At 48.7% G+C, this 12,065-nt stretch overlaps 1 protein-coding gene across 4 annotated transcripts in view; it reads left to right on the plus strand.

The window, feature by feature from the left end:
* NF2 (NF2, moesin-ezrin-radixin like (MERLIN) tumor suppressor) overlaps positions 1-12,065 on the plus strand; it is a 47,879-nt gene that overhangs the window by 14,163 nt on the left and 21,651 nt on the right. For all 4 annotated transcript variants that reach the window (XM_059485248.1, XM_059485246.1, XM_059485249.1 and 1 more), the window contains exons 4-10: positions 1,222-1,305; positions 5,697-5,765; positions 5,911-5,993; positions 6,590-6,665; positions 6,891-7,025; positions 9,884-9,958; positions 11,434-11,547. In XM_059485248.1, the coding sequence (XP_059341231.1) occupies positions 1,222-1,305; positions 5,697-5,765; positions 5,911-5,993; positions 6,590-6,665; positions 6,891-7,025; positions 9,884-9,958; positions 11,434-11,547 (636 nt within the window). The remainder of the gene's footprint in view (positions 1-1,221; positions 1,306-5,696; positions 5,766-5,910; positions 5,994-6,589; positions 6,666-6,890; positions 7,026-9,883; positions 9,959-11,433; positions 11,548-12,065) is intronic.

Below are 12,065 nucleotides of genomic sequence, written 5' to 3' on the forward strand. Positions count from 1 at the left end.
GACAACCTGGATTTGGGAATACCTCTGTAGCCTGCAGGATGTCCTGCCCTTTCCAGGTGAGCCCAGCAGCCTCTTGATGCTCCTCACTCTTCCCAAGTCCATCTTTTTTCTCCAGAGCCAAAAGTGTTCTAAATGCAAAGTATTCCTGTTAATTTCCAAGCTCAGTCTCGTGCACTGGTGTCTCTGTAGGGTTATTTCTGAATGCCTCATTTGCCAGGAGCTTTATCCACAGTGAGGAAAAATGCTGTTGGCATCTTTGAGAAGGAAAATCAGAGAGGAAAAGCCATTCAAGCTGCATTTTCTAAATGCAGACCATGACTTTGCTGCTGGGATTTGTGTGCTGAGAGGAACCTGGGCTCCTGAATGCATTTGGGAAACAGGAGCACATCTAAGCTTGTAAACTCTCCTGTTTTTTATCTTGATGCAGCAGAATATCTGCTGTGATTATGTTGTACCCAACTTTGAGGACTCAAAGCACGTTATAAATTCAAATTGATGTTCCTGCATCTCCAACAATCCATTTAAGCCTCCCAGGAAATCGTCGGCTTTTTACATTTTTTTCCCCTCCTATCTTTAATCAGGAAAATTAAGTGTGCCAACCCAAAACCTATGGAACATGACAGGTTTAATTTTTGAATGCACAGGAGGCAGGGGAGTGAAGCTGTGCCTTGGGGAGCTGCATGTTGGCTCTCCTGGGAGCTGCTGACAGCTCTGCCACAGAGGTGACCTGCAGCTCCCCATGCTGGGATCCAAGGAATTGGCCTCCAGCACAGGTGGGCACTGACTCACAATGAGGCCTGAATGTCCCAGAGCAAAGCTTGCAGTGCTCAGAGACTGCTCTTTTATTTAGCAGCCTGGCTGGATGTCCTATCAATCCATGGCTCGTGCCTCAAGAGGTTTTATCGCTGTGTTTACATGCAAGGTTCTCCCCCCTCACACACCCCTTGCCTTTAGCAACAGGATAAAGCTGCTGTCATTTTCCACATATAAATTTAGCTCTTCTCACCAACCTGTCTGAGGAAGGTGGTCTGTGAAAGCCTGAGCCCTTCTGAGCCACCAGAGATTTCCTGGGTCTGGACTGTGATTAGTGTTAGGAAAATTGTTAACTCTGTGTGGTTGACAGCTCAAGTTAAAACAAACTGCAGCCATCTGCTGTGACAGTCATGCTCTGCTGTGCTCCACTAAACGTGTGCTGTCTGTCCTTTGCTGCTCTGTGTGCAGGTGAAGAAGCAGATTTTGGATGAGAAGATCTTCTGTCCTCCTGAAGCCTCTGTCCTGCTGGCCTCCTATGCTGTCCAAGCCAAGGTAGGCAGCAGGGGATGCTCCCAGGGCCTGCTGGGCTGGTCTTGATCCAGGTGCTCTGTGCTGGAGCCACTTCCTGGGGAAAGGGAAGGCAGGGAAAGCTGTGAAAGCTTGAGAAGTGAGAGGGCTACACCAGCACTGCTGCCTCCTCCACATGGCTGGTTCCTGGCTGCTTTCAGACATTGGATGGGTTTTTGATTTCTCTTTCCAGGACTCTTTAGCAAATGCTCAGCTCATGAGCTGCAGAGCCTGCTGGAGTGTGGCTTACTGTGGCTCACTTTTGAGCAGGTGAACTCCCTGAGCCTGAGTTTTTTTGGATCTCCTCCCTGCTTTTGCCAGTGTAGCCAGAGGCAAACCAGCCGTGGGACTCCCAGCTCCACTGCTCCCTCAGAATACTTATATTGATAACGACTTTATTTCAGTGCTAGAGCTGCCACATCCATTTTATTGCACTGTGAAAGGGTTTTTCCTGGCTTCTCCCTTTATCTTGGGTTTGATCTTGGGTGTTTGGCCTCACCAGACAGAGGGACAAGTCAGTGTTCATTGAGTTCCTGTTGTTTCTCTGCTGCATTCTGCTCTGGGCCCAGAGTGGGTGTGTTTTGCTGAGGATTTTTTCCAGAGGACACTGTTTTCCAGTCTGGGGTGTGCAGCCTTGGACAGCTTGCCCAGGGCAGAGACTCCTGGGGTGGAGGGAGCAGCCCAGGTTTCATTGTTGCACTCAGGGACATAATTTCCCCCTGTGTATGCACAACATGTGCTGCTGCTCAGTTATCAGCTGCTGGAGCTCAGCCACAGTTTGGGTGTGCAAAGATCCTGTTTTGGGAGGGAGAGGAGCAACTGCAGTCTGGGTACAGCCCAGCCATGTTGTCTCTGCATCTCCTGCTGGTTCTGACTCTGGGTGGGATTTTGGGAGGGTTTGGCTCACAGGACCACAGGCAGGTGGCCATGCCCTGGTTCTGGCAAGTCCAGCTGCCCTTGAGGAGCCTGGCTGTGGAGAGGTTTAGGAAGAGCAGCTCTGTCTTTGCTGGCAATGCAGGAGAGGGGGTTTGGCTCTGTTGCAGAAGAGAGGCCTGATCCAGGTTGTTTTTCTCTTTGGCCATGTAATTTTCTCATAAGCCTTCAGCTCACACTCTGAGTAGAGCCCTGGGTACCATGTTCTTTGATGGGGTTAGAATTTACAAGAAATTGGTGTTTTCCCCTCATAATCAGAGTATTGATGAAACCATGTTTTGTTCAAGAGACTCATCAGCTGGGCAAAGAAAAGTTGCTTTTAGAAATGTTTATGTTTGTGTGAAACATTCATCACTCTTATTAGAGTGCATGAGTAAACACTTCCTTGGCTTTCCTTCCATTGACCTGAGCTGAGGATATGTAGGGAATGACTTTTCTGGCTGCCAGAATGAATAAATGTTGTGTAAATATTGAGCTCTGTTACCTCATGGCCAGGACAGCTCCTTGGGTACAGGCTGTGCCTTGGTGCAGGTGGGTTGTGCCCTCCCCTTTGTCCCCCTGGCACCTTGAGTGTCCTGGGGCACTGGGAGGAGCTCACATGGAGTCAGGGCAGTTCTGACCATGCTGAGATCAGAAGGTGGAGCAGGGATGGCTTTTCTGCTTTTCACTAAAGGATTTTCTTCAGACATCCCTTTCCTTGCTGCCCTTCCAGCCTGGGATTCCCCTCCTCTTTCACTCCCAGCAAAGGTGAAAGCTGAAAGCACATCTTTATAGAGAACTGGGAAGAAGGATGTTGCAGGTCATCTCCTTCCAGTTGAATAGGATAATGATGTCCTTCCTGGGCAAGAAAGCAGGCACAGAGTGCAGTAATTTCACTAATAACTTGCTGATTTGCATGATTAGGGGCATAATAGCCTGACACAGCAGTGTGTGCATCCAGCAGCCACTTATTGACAGCCAGGTGCTGCTGGTCCATCCACCCCAACCTGCGACAGCGAAGGAAACAGGGGGGTCATAAAAATAACAGCTTATTTATTTCTCTCTCGTTGTGTTCATTTGGGGAATTACTATGTGCTTTCCTCTCCAGCCCTGTTCAAACCACCCACGTGCCTTTCAGAGGTTGGAGGTGGTTCAGGTTTTAAATAGCTGGGAAAGACGTGGGATCAACTGGAAAAAAAATGGGAACATCCAGGAGGTTCTTCTATTTTTTGCCCCTTAAATGCAGGTCGCTGGTGTGCTGCAGCTCTCTCAGCACTTCAGATCTTGTAGCACAGCAAACAGCTCTTTAATTATTATTGTTTTTCCCCAAAACAAGCAATACTTGGTGTTAATTTGTAGCTGAGCGTGCCTGTGTTTATCCAACAGTCTAAGCTGGGTGTATGAATGTGGTAAAGGCAATTCCATGCCCAATCATGAATATTAATCATACAGTTCAATTAACAAGAGCTGAAATTCCATGACAGTTTGAAAGTAATGGTTTAATTGAAAAGGCCTTTAGAAAGTACATTTGCAAAATCATTTGAGCCAACAAATTCTGCAATACTTAAGCCATTTGTTGATTTTTGACTTGTGAATAATTAATGTTCTCATCCAGACTCCCCTCTCAGTACAAATATTCCTCTGGGACACGGCAGTATTTTTTAGCACATGAAAAGTCACATAATCCATACTTAGTCTTAGACTTCCACAGAAGATCACAACAGAAAATAATCATGTTAATCCTATTTACTATTATTTTCATCACCTAAAAATGATTTACTTGCTGCCTGTCCAAAGTTGTTGGAGTTGCTTCCTTCACCAGTGCCACGTTTTTAGTGCTGCTTCCTTTGGAGGGAGGCTCAGGGGCCGTGTACCTGCAGAGTGCTGCATCCTGAGGAGCTCCAAGACCTTGGAAGGCAGAGAGTTGCCCCCACTCTTGGATGAAATCCGGGCTGGTTTTGTTCTATTAATTGAAGTCTGAGTCAGTGTTGGTTGTTGTTCCATGCTCCCTTTGCATCTGCATTGGCTCCAAATCAATATTTGTGTCTTTAATCCCCACGTGTTGTCTCCCAAGCGCAGAGGTGGGATGTGTGTAGACTTTTGATGCTGAGCTCTGGTTTTGGTGCGCGGTGTGAAGGTCCTGGCACAAAAAGAAGGCTGAGAGGAAAAGCCTCCTGACTTGCTGTATGACCACCAACTGCCTCTTGGTCTTGTGTTTAAAAATTGTCACCATTTGCATTTCCTGGGTGAAGGTTGCTCAGAAGAGCAGGGAGGGAAGGGCTGCCCCACTTGCAAATGAGTGGCTGGAGCAAACGGCGCTGTGCTCGTGCACTCGGGCGCTGTCACCTCTGTCACTGCAGAAGTCCTGGTTGCCAGGTGAAGGAAGTGTGGAAGTCACAGCACTCCGTGTACGTGCCTCACATGCTTTGTTCCTCTCCCTGAATTTGCTGGGCTGCTGGAGGAGCCGTTTTGCAGCGTTTTCCTGCCCTCTGAGGCTGTGCAGGAGGTAAATTCATTTTCACATGCACCGCAGGGACACAGGGCTCTTCAATCTGTTAATAAGCAGTTTTCTTTCTCAGTCACTTTATATGCTGCTCAAAGAGATGTAAATCTAAACAAATACCAGTAATTAGTGGATGTGCTTAACAAATCTGAATTGGATTCCATGACCCAGTTGAGCAACAGACCCTCTGACAGAAGAGCCACCACCTGCCTGAGAGGAATCTGTCAAACTCCTCTAATTTTTTTGATTTTTATTCATTAGGGTGGTGAGCAGCGACAGAGGAACTGCCATCTGCCTAACCTGGATCACTGCTATCTGTCAGTTTTTGGGGACAGGTCTTTCTCCATGTCTTATTTCCTTGTTCCACTACCTGTGGAACTGCAAGGACCTCTCAGTCTATAGTCTTGCCCTGCATTGGGGGAAATGTTAATTAGGGCATGATAATGAGGATAGAATAGAATAGAATAGAATAGAATAGAATAGAATAGAATAGAATAGAATAGAATAGAATAGAATAGACAACCATCATCTAGTCCAGCTGGACTGATGGAGGACATCAACTGGTGATGGTCATCGGCTGAAGTTGTGGCAAGTGGTGGAGTCACCATCCCTGGAAGTGTTCAAAAACTGAGCAAATGTGGCTCTTGGGGACTTTAGGGGTGTTCAGTCACTTGATCTTGGAGACCTTTTCCAACCTTAATGATTCTGTGATGGTGGGAAGTTTTGTTCTGCTCCCAGCTCTGCTGCTTGAGTAGAAGGAAGCTCTTTGTCTCTATTAGCTATGAAATTACAAAGAAACCCAGGTTATTCCCCTCAGAGAGCAGCAGGCTCTGTGCTCGTGGGGTGAAGGGGTGAGCAGGCCATGTTTGCTGTCTCTCAGGGCTGGCTGTGAGGGGGTGAAGAGTTTTACTTGCCCTTGTTGTTAACGTGGAGTGTGTGTGGTGTCTGTGCTTCTCCCCAGTACGGTGACTACGATCCCAACGTGCACAAGAGAGGCTTCCTGGCACAGGAGGAGCTGCTTCCCAAGCGGGTAAGGAGCTCAGCAGCATCAGGGAGTCAGTGTCCAAGCTGTCCTGAGGCTGGACGTGCTGCTGGGAGCTGTCTTGGTGTTTCTGGCTTTCTTGCTGAGCCAGGAGCAGCACTGTGACCTGATGTCTGTCTCCCACCTATGCCAGGTAATAAACCTGTACCAGATGACTCCAGAGATGTGGGAGGAAAGGATAACAGCCTGGTACGCAGAGCACCGGGGCAGAGCCAGGTGAGCTTGTGCTGCTGGGCTGGGTCAGGGCCAATCCCCTCCCCTGGAGAGTCACCAGGCTTTGAGAACTTGGGCAGGCACTGGGTGAGCTCTGCCAGCAGGTTAATCCCAGCACATCTCTGCAGAAGCGTGGGGGGGAGCTCAAAGCTTTTGTTGATGGCTCTGCTTGTACCTTGGTCATTGTTGGGGCCTTAGGAATGATGCAAAGTAAGGACTCGCCTGCATCAGGGATCTGGGAGAAGAAATAGAAATTCAAACCCTGTGGCTGCCTCAGGTGGCAAAATGCTCCTTTTGGGGGATAAACATAAAGCCATGGATCTGAAACGGTGGCATCCCAGCCAGGGATTTCCTATTTATGCTGAAGGGATTGGGAGGTGAACAAAGCCATGCCTGGAGTGCTGCATCTCAGCAGCCACTCAGATGCTGGCAACTGCAGAGAGAGATTTGCTCTTGGACTTTATTGATCCTGCCAGCAAAGACAGGATTGACCTGTGTGATAGAGACAGTCCAAGCTTTAAAGCCTGGTGAGTGCTTAGGATCAGCAGGAGCAGCCATGTCCCTCTCTGATCCTCCCAAACACTGTTCCTGCCTGACAGAGATGAAGCTGAAATGGAGTATCTGAAGATAGCCCAGGACCTGGAAATGTACGGCGTGAACTACTTCGCCATCAGGGTAAGTTGGGTGGGCTGGGGGTCCTGTTTTCCTGCCAGGGTAATCTCCATGTCCTGGAGAGCCAGGAGAGCTGGGAGGTGACATCTGGGGACCCCACTGGTGCTGAGGGGAGGCAGCAGCTCCTGGTGCCCAGTGCTGGGTCACTGCTCGGGGCTGGCTGAGGAGGGGACGCTGGTTCACGTCTGACCCTCCCACTGATTTCTGCTCTTCCCTTTCCTCCTGCAGAATAAAAAGGGCACAGAGCTGCTCCTTGGAGTTGATGCCTTGGGTCTGCACATTTATGACCCAGACAACAGGTTGACCCCTAAAATCTCCTTCCCATGGAACGAGATCCGGAATATCTCCTACAGTGATAAAGAGGTATGGATGTGTCCCACCTCCTCCCTGAGAGCAGTAAGAACACAACTGGGATTTAAAATGATTTATTTTCACTTCTCTGTCTGCTGTGCTTGCTCTCACCAGCTTAACTAAGGGCAGCTCAACTCCTCCAGCTGAAACCTTAATCCAAGCCTTCCTGAAATTGTGCAGGAGTGGGCGTGCAAGGGGTCACTGGGGAGCTGGTTCTCCTCTTTGGTTTCAAACCTTCTATGTAATAATCTTTTCAAAAACCCAAAATTGCTGTTGATGTTCTTAGCCCAAATACCAGAGTTCAGAAGTTAAAATCTCTTCTTTACTGCATATATTACAGTATTTATTACTGTGGATGTATTCTGTATTATGGAATACAGGGAGATGTATTCCTGGGGAGAAGAGCTCTTGCCATCTCATTACATCATCTTGGGTTTCAGGCTGCTGGGCTTGGCATAGCAGCTGGAATCTTTTTAGGAAGTTGAGCAATTTAAGCCCTCTGTTAGATAGTTATTTATTAAATCCAGAGTCTAAATCTGGGTCTTTGGGATTGTTGGCCCCCAAACCTAATTGAGAACAGAAGTGCAATTGGCTGAGGAGAGGGGACTGAGCAGCTCCATTTTAAGTCTGAGAGAGCTGCTCAAAGAAACCAGCTGCCTTCATGGTAAGGAAGAGAATTAACTTCTTAATTAAAAATGGTTTTCTAATCTAAACATGATATTGATCAGGGGAGCAGCTAAAGGTTTCTCATCAGCTGCGTTTATTGCATGTCTTGTGAAGTTTCATAAGCAGTAAATCCGTGCTGGAATTGTCTCCACTTGCTTTACTGCTTAAAGAGCTTCAGGACTCTGCAGAAAGCCCAGCACTGAGTGACTTGCAGAGCTTCCCTGCCTGTCACAGAGCAGTGGGAGCTCCCCAGAATGCAGGGACTGACCCCTGCATAGGCAGCCTTGCCACAGGGCTGTGTCAGAGCTGTCTCCAGGGGTAGGATGGATCCCTTCCATCAGCTCAATCATCAGGTGCCCACGAGCAGGCCTGACCTGATGCAAACAGGGCCAATAGCTGGGAGCAGCAGCTCTGCTGGCAGCACACTGGGGGTTATCCCTCCTAACAAAGATTGACTGTTCACACAGAGCTGGAACTCCTCTCCCAGCACATTCCTGCTGCTGCTCTCAGTGACTGCTGGGGGCCCTGCTGGAGCTCAAATCCAGGGATATCCATGCACGTCTGCTTTTGTGAAAGTCTTAAAAGATAGGCTCTTAAACTGCCAGAGCAAGGCAGTGCCAGGACAGGGCCCTTTGCAGGCAGGGCTGTGTATTGACAGATCTCCCACTCTAATGGACACACTCTGTCTGCTCCAGCTCCTCAGCCCGTTATTTCTGTAGTGTGTGGGGGAGTGATGGAATATGTGCATGTCTCCTAAAAAATGCCATCTTGCAGAGCACTCCATCTCTTCAAGTACCCTTTTGATAGTGCAGAGGCTTCTCTCCATCCAAGGGCTGCATTACCAAAGCCCTTGAGGGATTTGTGCCACCACTGGGCTCTCTGTGGGAGAGCTGTGGAGAGGGTGAAGCCAGGCCATGGGTAGGGCTGGCTGGTTGGTACATGGACTGTAAACACAACTTAGAGCCAGGGAATAACAGTCTGAATTGTGGGGAAATCTTAAGACATCCTCTTTGAATTGTGGGACAATCTGAGTTCTGGAGAAGGAAATGCATGGAAAATTCTTCTGGGGAGCTCTTGTGAGTGGAAGTGTCAGGGGAAGGGTGGCAGCTCCTTGCTGTGTTCCTGATGCAGCTCTCCTGCCTTTTAACTCCCTGACAGGAGAGTGCAGCCAGCTGGGAGTTGAGCTCTTCTCCCAGGTAAAAAGTGACAGGATGAGATGACACAGCCTCGAGTTGTGCCAGGGAAGGTTTAAGATGGATATTAGGGAAAAATCCTTCATTAAAGGGCTGTCAAACCCTGGCCCAGACTTCCAAGGAAAGTGTTCAGAACTCTTGTGGATGTGGCACCTGGGGACAGGGTTTGAGGGTGAGCATAGTGCTGTTGGGTTGACACCTGAATTTTAGGATCTTGGAGGGCTTTTCCAACCTTAATGATTCCGTGGTGCTGCGTGATGGTGTTCACAGGGGTCTGAGGATGAGGGAAGAGATGAGGATCTGACTCCATGGTTCAGAAGGCTTGATTTATTATTTTATGATACATATTACATTAAAACTATACTAAAAGAATAGAAGAAAGGATTTCATCAGAAGGCTAGTTAAGAATAGAATAGCAAAGAATGAAAACAAAGGTTTGTGGCTCAAACTCTCTCTCCGAGCCATCTGACTGTGATTGGCCATTAATTAGAAACAACCCCATGAGACCAATCACAGATGCACCTGTTGCATTCCACAGCAGCAGATAACCATTGTTTACATTTTGTTCCTGAGGCCTTTCAGCTTCTCAGGAGGAAAAATCCTAAGGAAAGGATTTTTCATAAAAGATGTCTAGGACATGCTGAGCTGGTTCTTCCTTTGGAAGCATGCTGAGTGCCTGCTGTGGTTTCTGTGTTCCCTGCAGCTCCCAGGAGAGCAGCACCTTGCCTGGGGAGGTGCTGAGCTGAACCCCCGCCCCTGCAGGGTTCTCTCAGAGGACACCAGCTCCTGTGGCCCCCATGTTTTCCTGGCAGGAGGAACAGTTGTCTCCTTGACTGCTTTTGATGCGAGTCCTCTTGCTTGGCTCAGAGCCACGGGGCCGGCTCTGAGCCGTGTGTCTGACCCTGCTGACCTGCTCTGAGCCAGAGCTTTCAGGAAGAATTTTATAGCTGCCTTTTTATTAAATGCACCACTCTCTGATAACTCTCTCCCTCTTTATTTTTTCCTTTTCAGTTTACGATTAAGCCATTGGACAAAAAGATTGATGTTTTTAAATTCAATTCATCAAAGCTGCGTGTGAATAAGCTGGTAAGTGCACAGACAGGCTTTTTTCACTGCCTGCAGCAGTGGGTTCTGCAGACAGTGTGACACAACCAGCTTTTGGGGCTTTTCCTTTGAGAGGGAGCTGCTGCTGGGTGGTTGTGATGGGGTGCAGCAGTTTCTGCTCACTGAAGGAGAGAAGGGAGAGACTCAAGACAAGCTGTTCTACAGAACCTCTCCCCCTCCCCTGTTTTTGTGCTCCCTTTTGGAGCTCTTGGCTTTCAGCTGACCTAAATAGTGGAAGCACTTAGTAAATAAAACTCCCAGCTTTGCTCAGTTCCTCTTTCTCCCCATGTGGATCTTTCCCATTCTGCCCTGTGTCATAGCTTTCCCTGTTTTGGGAGGCACATTTACCAGAGTCCTGGCTTTTTACCCTCTGAGGACTGTCCTTGGACAAAGATGGGCTGCATTGAGCTGTCCACGTTGGAGACCAGCTTTAGCTGATGTTCTGGATTTGAATCTGTAGTTAGGTCACACAGGTACCTTTGCTGTCCTGTTGTTGGCTGTGCTTTGTATTCCATAAGGAATGGGGCTTCCTCATTCCCTGCAGCATCAGGTTCATAGTGCTGAAATCTTCAGAGAAGTCATTTGTGACTTGGGTTGTGGCTGCCCCATCCCTGAAAGTGTCCCAGGCCAGATTGGATGGGGCTTAGAGCACCCTGATATAGTGGGATGTGTCCCTGCCCATGGCAGGGGTGGCACTGCATGATCTTAAAGGTCTCTTCCAACTCCAACCATTTCATGATTCTTGTGATCTTATGAAATGGAAGAAGAGCATGTAAATCAGTCCTTTAGAAAAGAATCCAAATTTAGAACCCTGCTTTTATTGCTAAAAAAATCTTTTCACTCCTCTGTGTGCCCACCTTGTGCTAACCCTCCTCTAGCACTGCCACCTCCCTGGTCCTCACCAGAGAGAGAACCACAGTGGGGCTCAAATCCCTTCAGCAAAGGCATCAAGAAATGCCCAAGCAAGTTTTGGATAAGCCTTCTGTTTGTCCAAATGGAAAGTGGTTTTCGTTTTTTTTTTTTCCCTTTTAATTTATTTTTTAATCTCAGTGCCTTAAACATACACTGGGGAGAAGGTGCAAGTTCATCTTGAGCCTAAAGAAAGGTGGCAGTGAGAACCAGGGAACCAGGCAGAGCTGTAGAAATTTTTATTTCATTATTTGGCCTCTTGCCTTTTTAGAGTGGGTGTGAAACAACACCCGTGCTGTGCTGGAGGCACAGAAATTGGTGTCTGCAAAGAGCTGCTGTACCCAGGAGCTGAGGTTTGGTGTGGGACCTGGCTCCCTGCCCCTCCTACAGCTGTGAGAGCTCACAGGGTTGGAGCTCAGTGGGTGGAAGCACTAACAAGCACCAAATCAAAGCAATTCTAGTGGTTTTGTGTGTCAAGAATACAAACCACCTCATTGCCATCACGCGTGCAGCTGTGTCTCTCTGCTCTTCACTCCTGACTGCAACAGATCCTTCAGCTGTGCATTGGGAACCACGACCTCTTCATGAGGAGGAGGAAGGCAGACTCGTTGGAGGTGCAGCAGATGAAGGCACAGGCCAGGGAGGAGAAGGCCAGGAAGCAGGTGAGCCACATATCCCATAACCAGTGAGCCATAATCAGAAATGCAGATGGGCTTGGGAAGAACAGGTCTCTGGAATGGCTTCAGAGCAGCTTTGAGGGAAGGTCCAGCTGAACATTTTTAGTGGCCTGCTCCCAGCTCTCCAGCCATCTCAGCTTGGCTCTGCAGGTTGGTGGCAGCCTGAGTCCGGCCCCCAATTTGGGAACAAAACCGAGAGGACGGGAGGGAAGAGCTGCCCCGGGTGTCTACAAGAGCGTGGCAGGCCATGTGTTGGGACAGTTGATTAATCAGGGGCTGTGAGGAGGAGCTGTGCTCTGCTGTGGCTCTTTGGCTCATTTCTAATTGCAGGGTGATGGAATGCACAGGCTGTGCAGCCTGGAATGCTAATTCCACCCCGGCCTCTCTCCGTGCCGCGGGTCAGCCCGGGCGGCCGGCGCGGCGGAGGCAGCGGCGTGGAGCCCACGAGCAGAGATCAGCAAATTGAATTGTATGAATCATTGTTTGCTGCTCGTAGACCTTTT

The sequence above is a fragment of the Ammospiza nelsoni genome, chromosome 18 (genome assembly GCF_027579445.1).
Source record: "Ammospiza nelsoni isolate bAmmNel1 chromosome 18, bAmmNel1.pri, whole genome shotgun sequence".
Lineage (NCBI taxonomy): Eukaryota > Metazoa > Chordata > Aves > Passeriformes > Passerellidae > Ammospiza > Ammospiza nelsoni.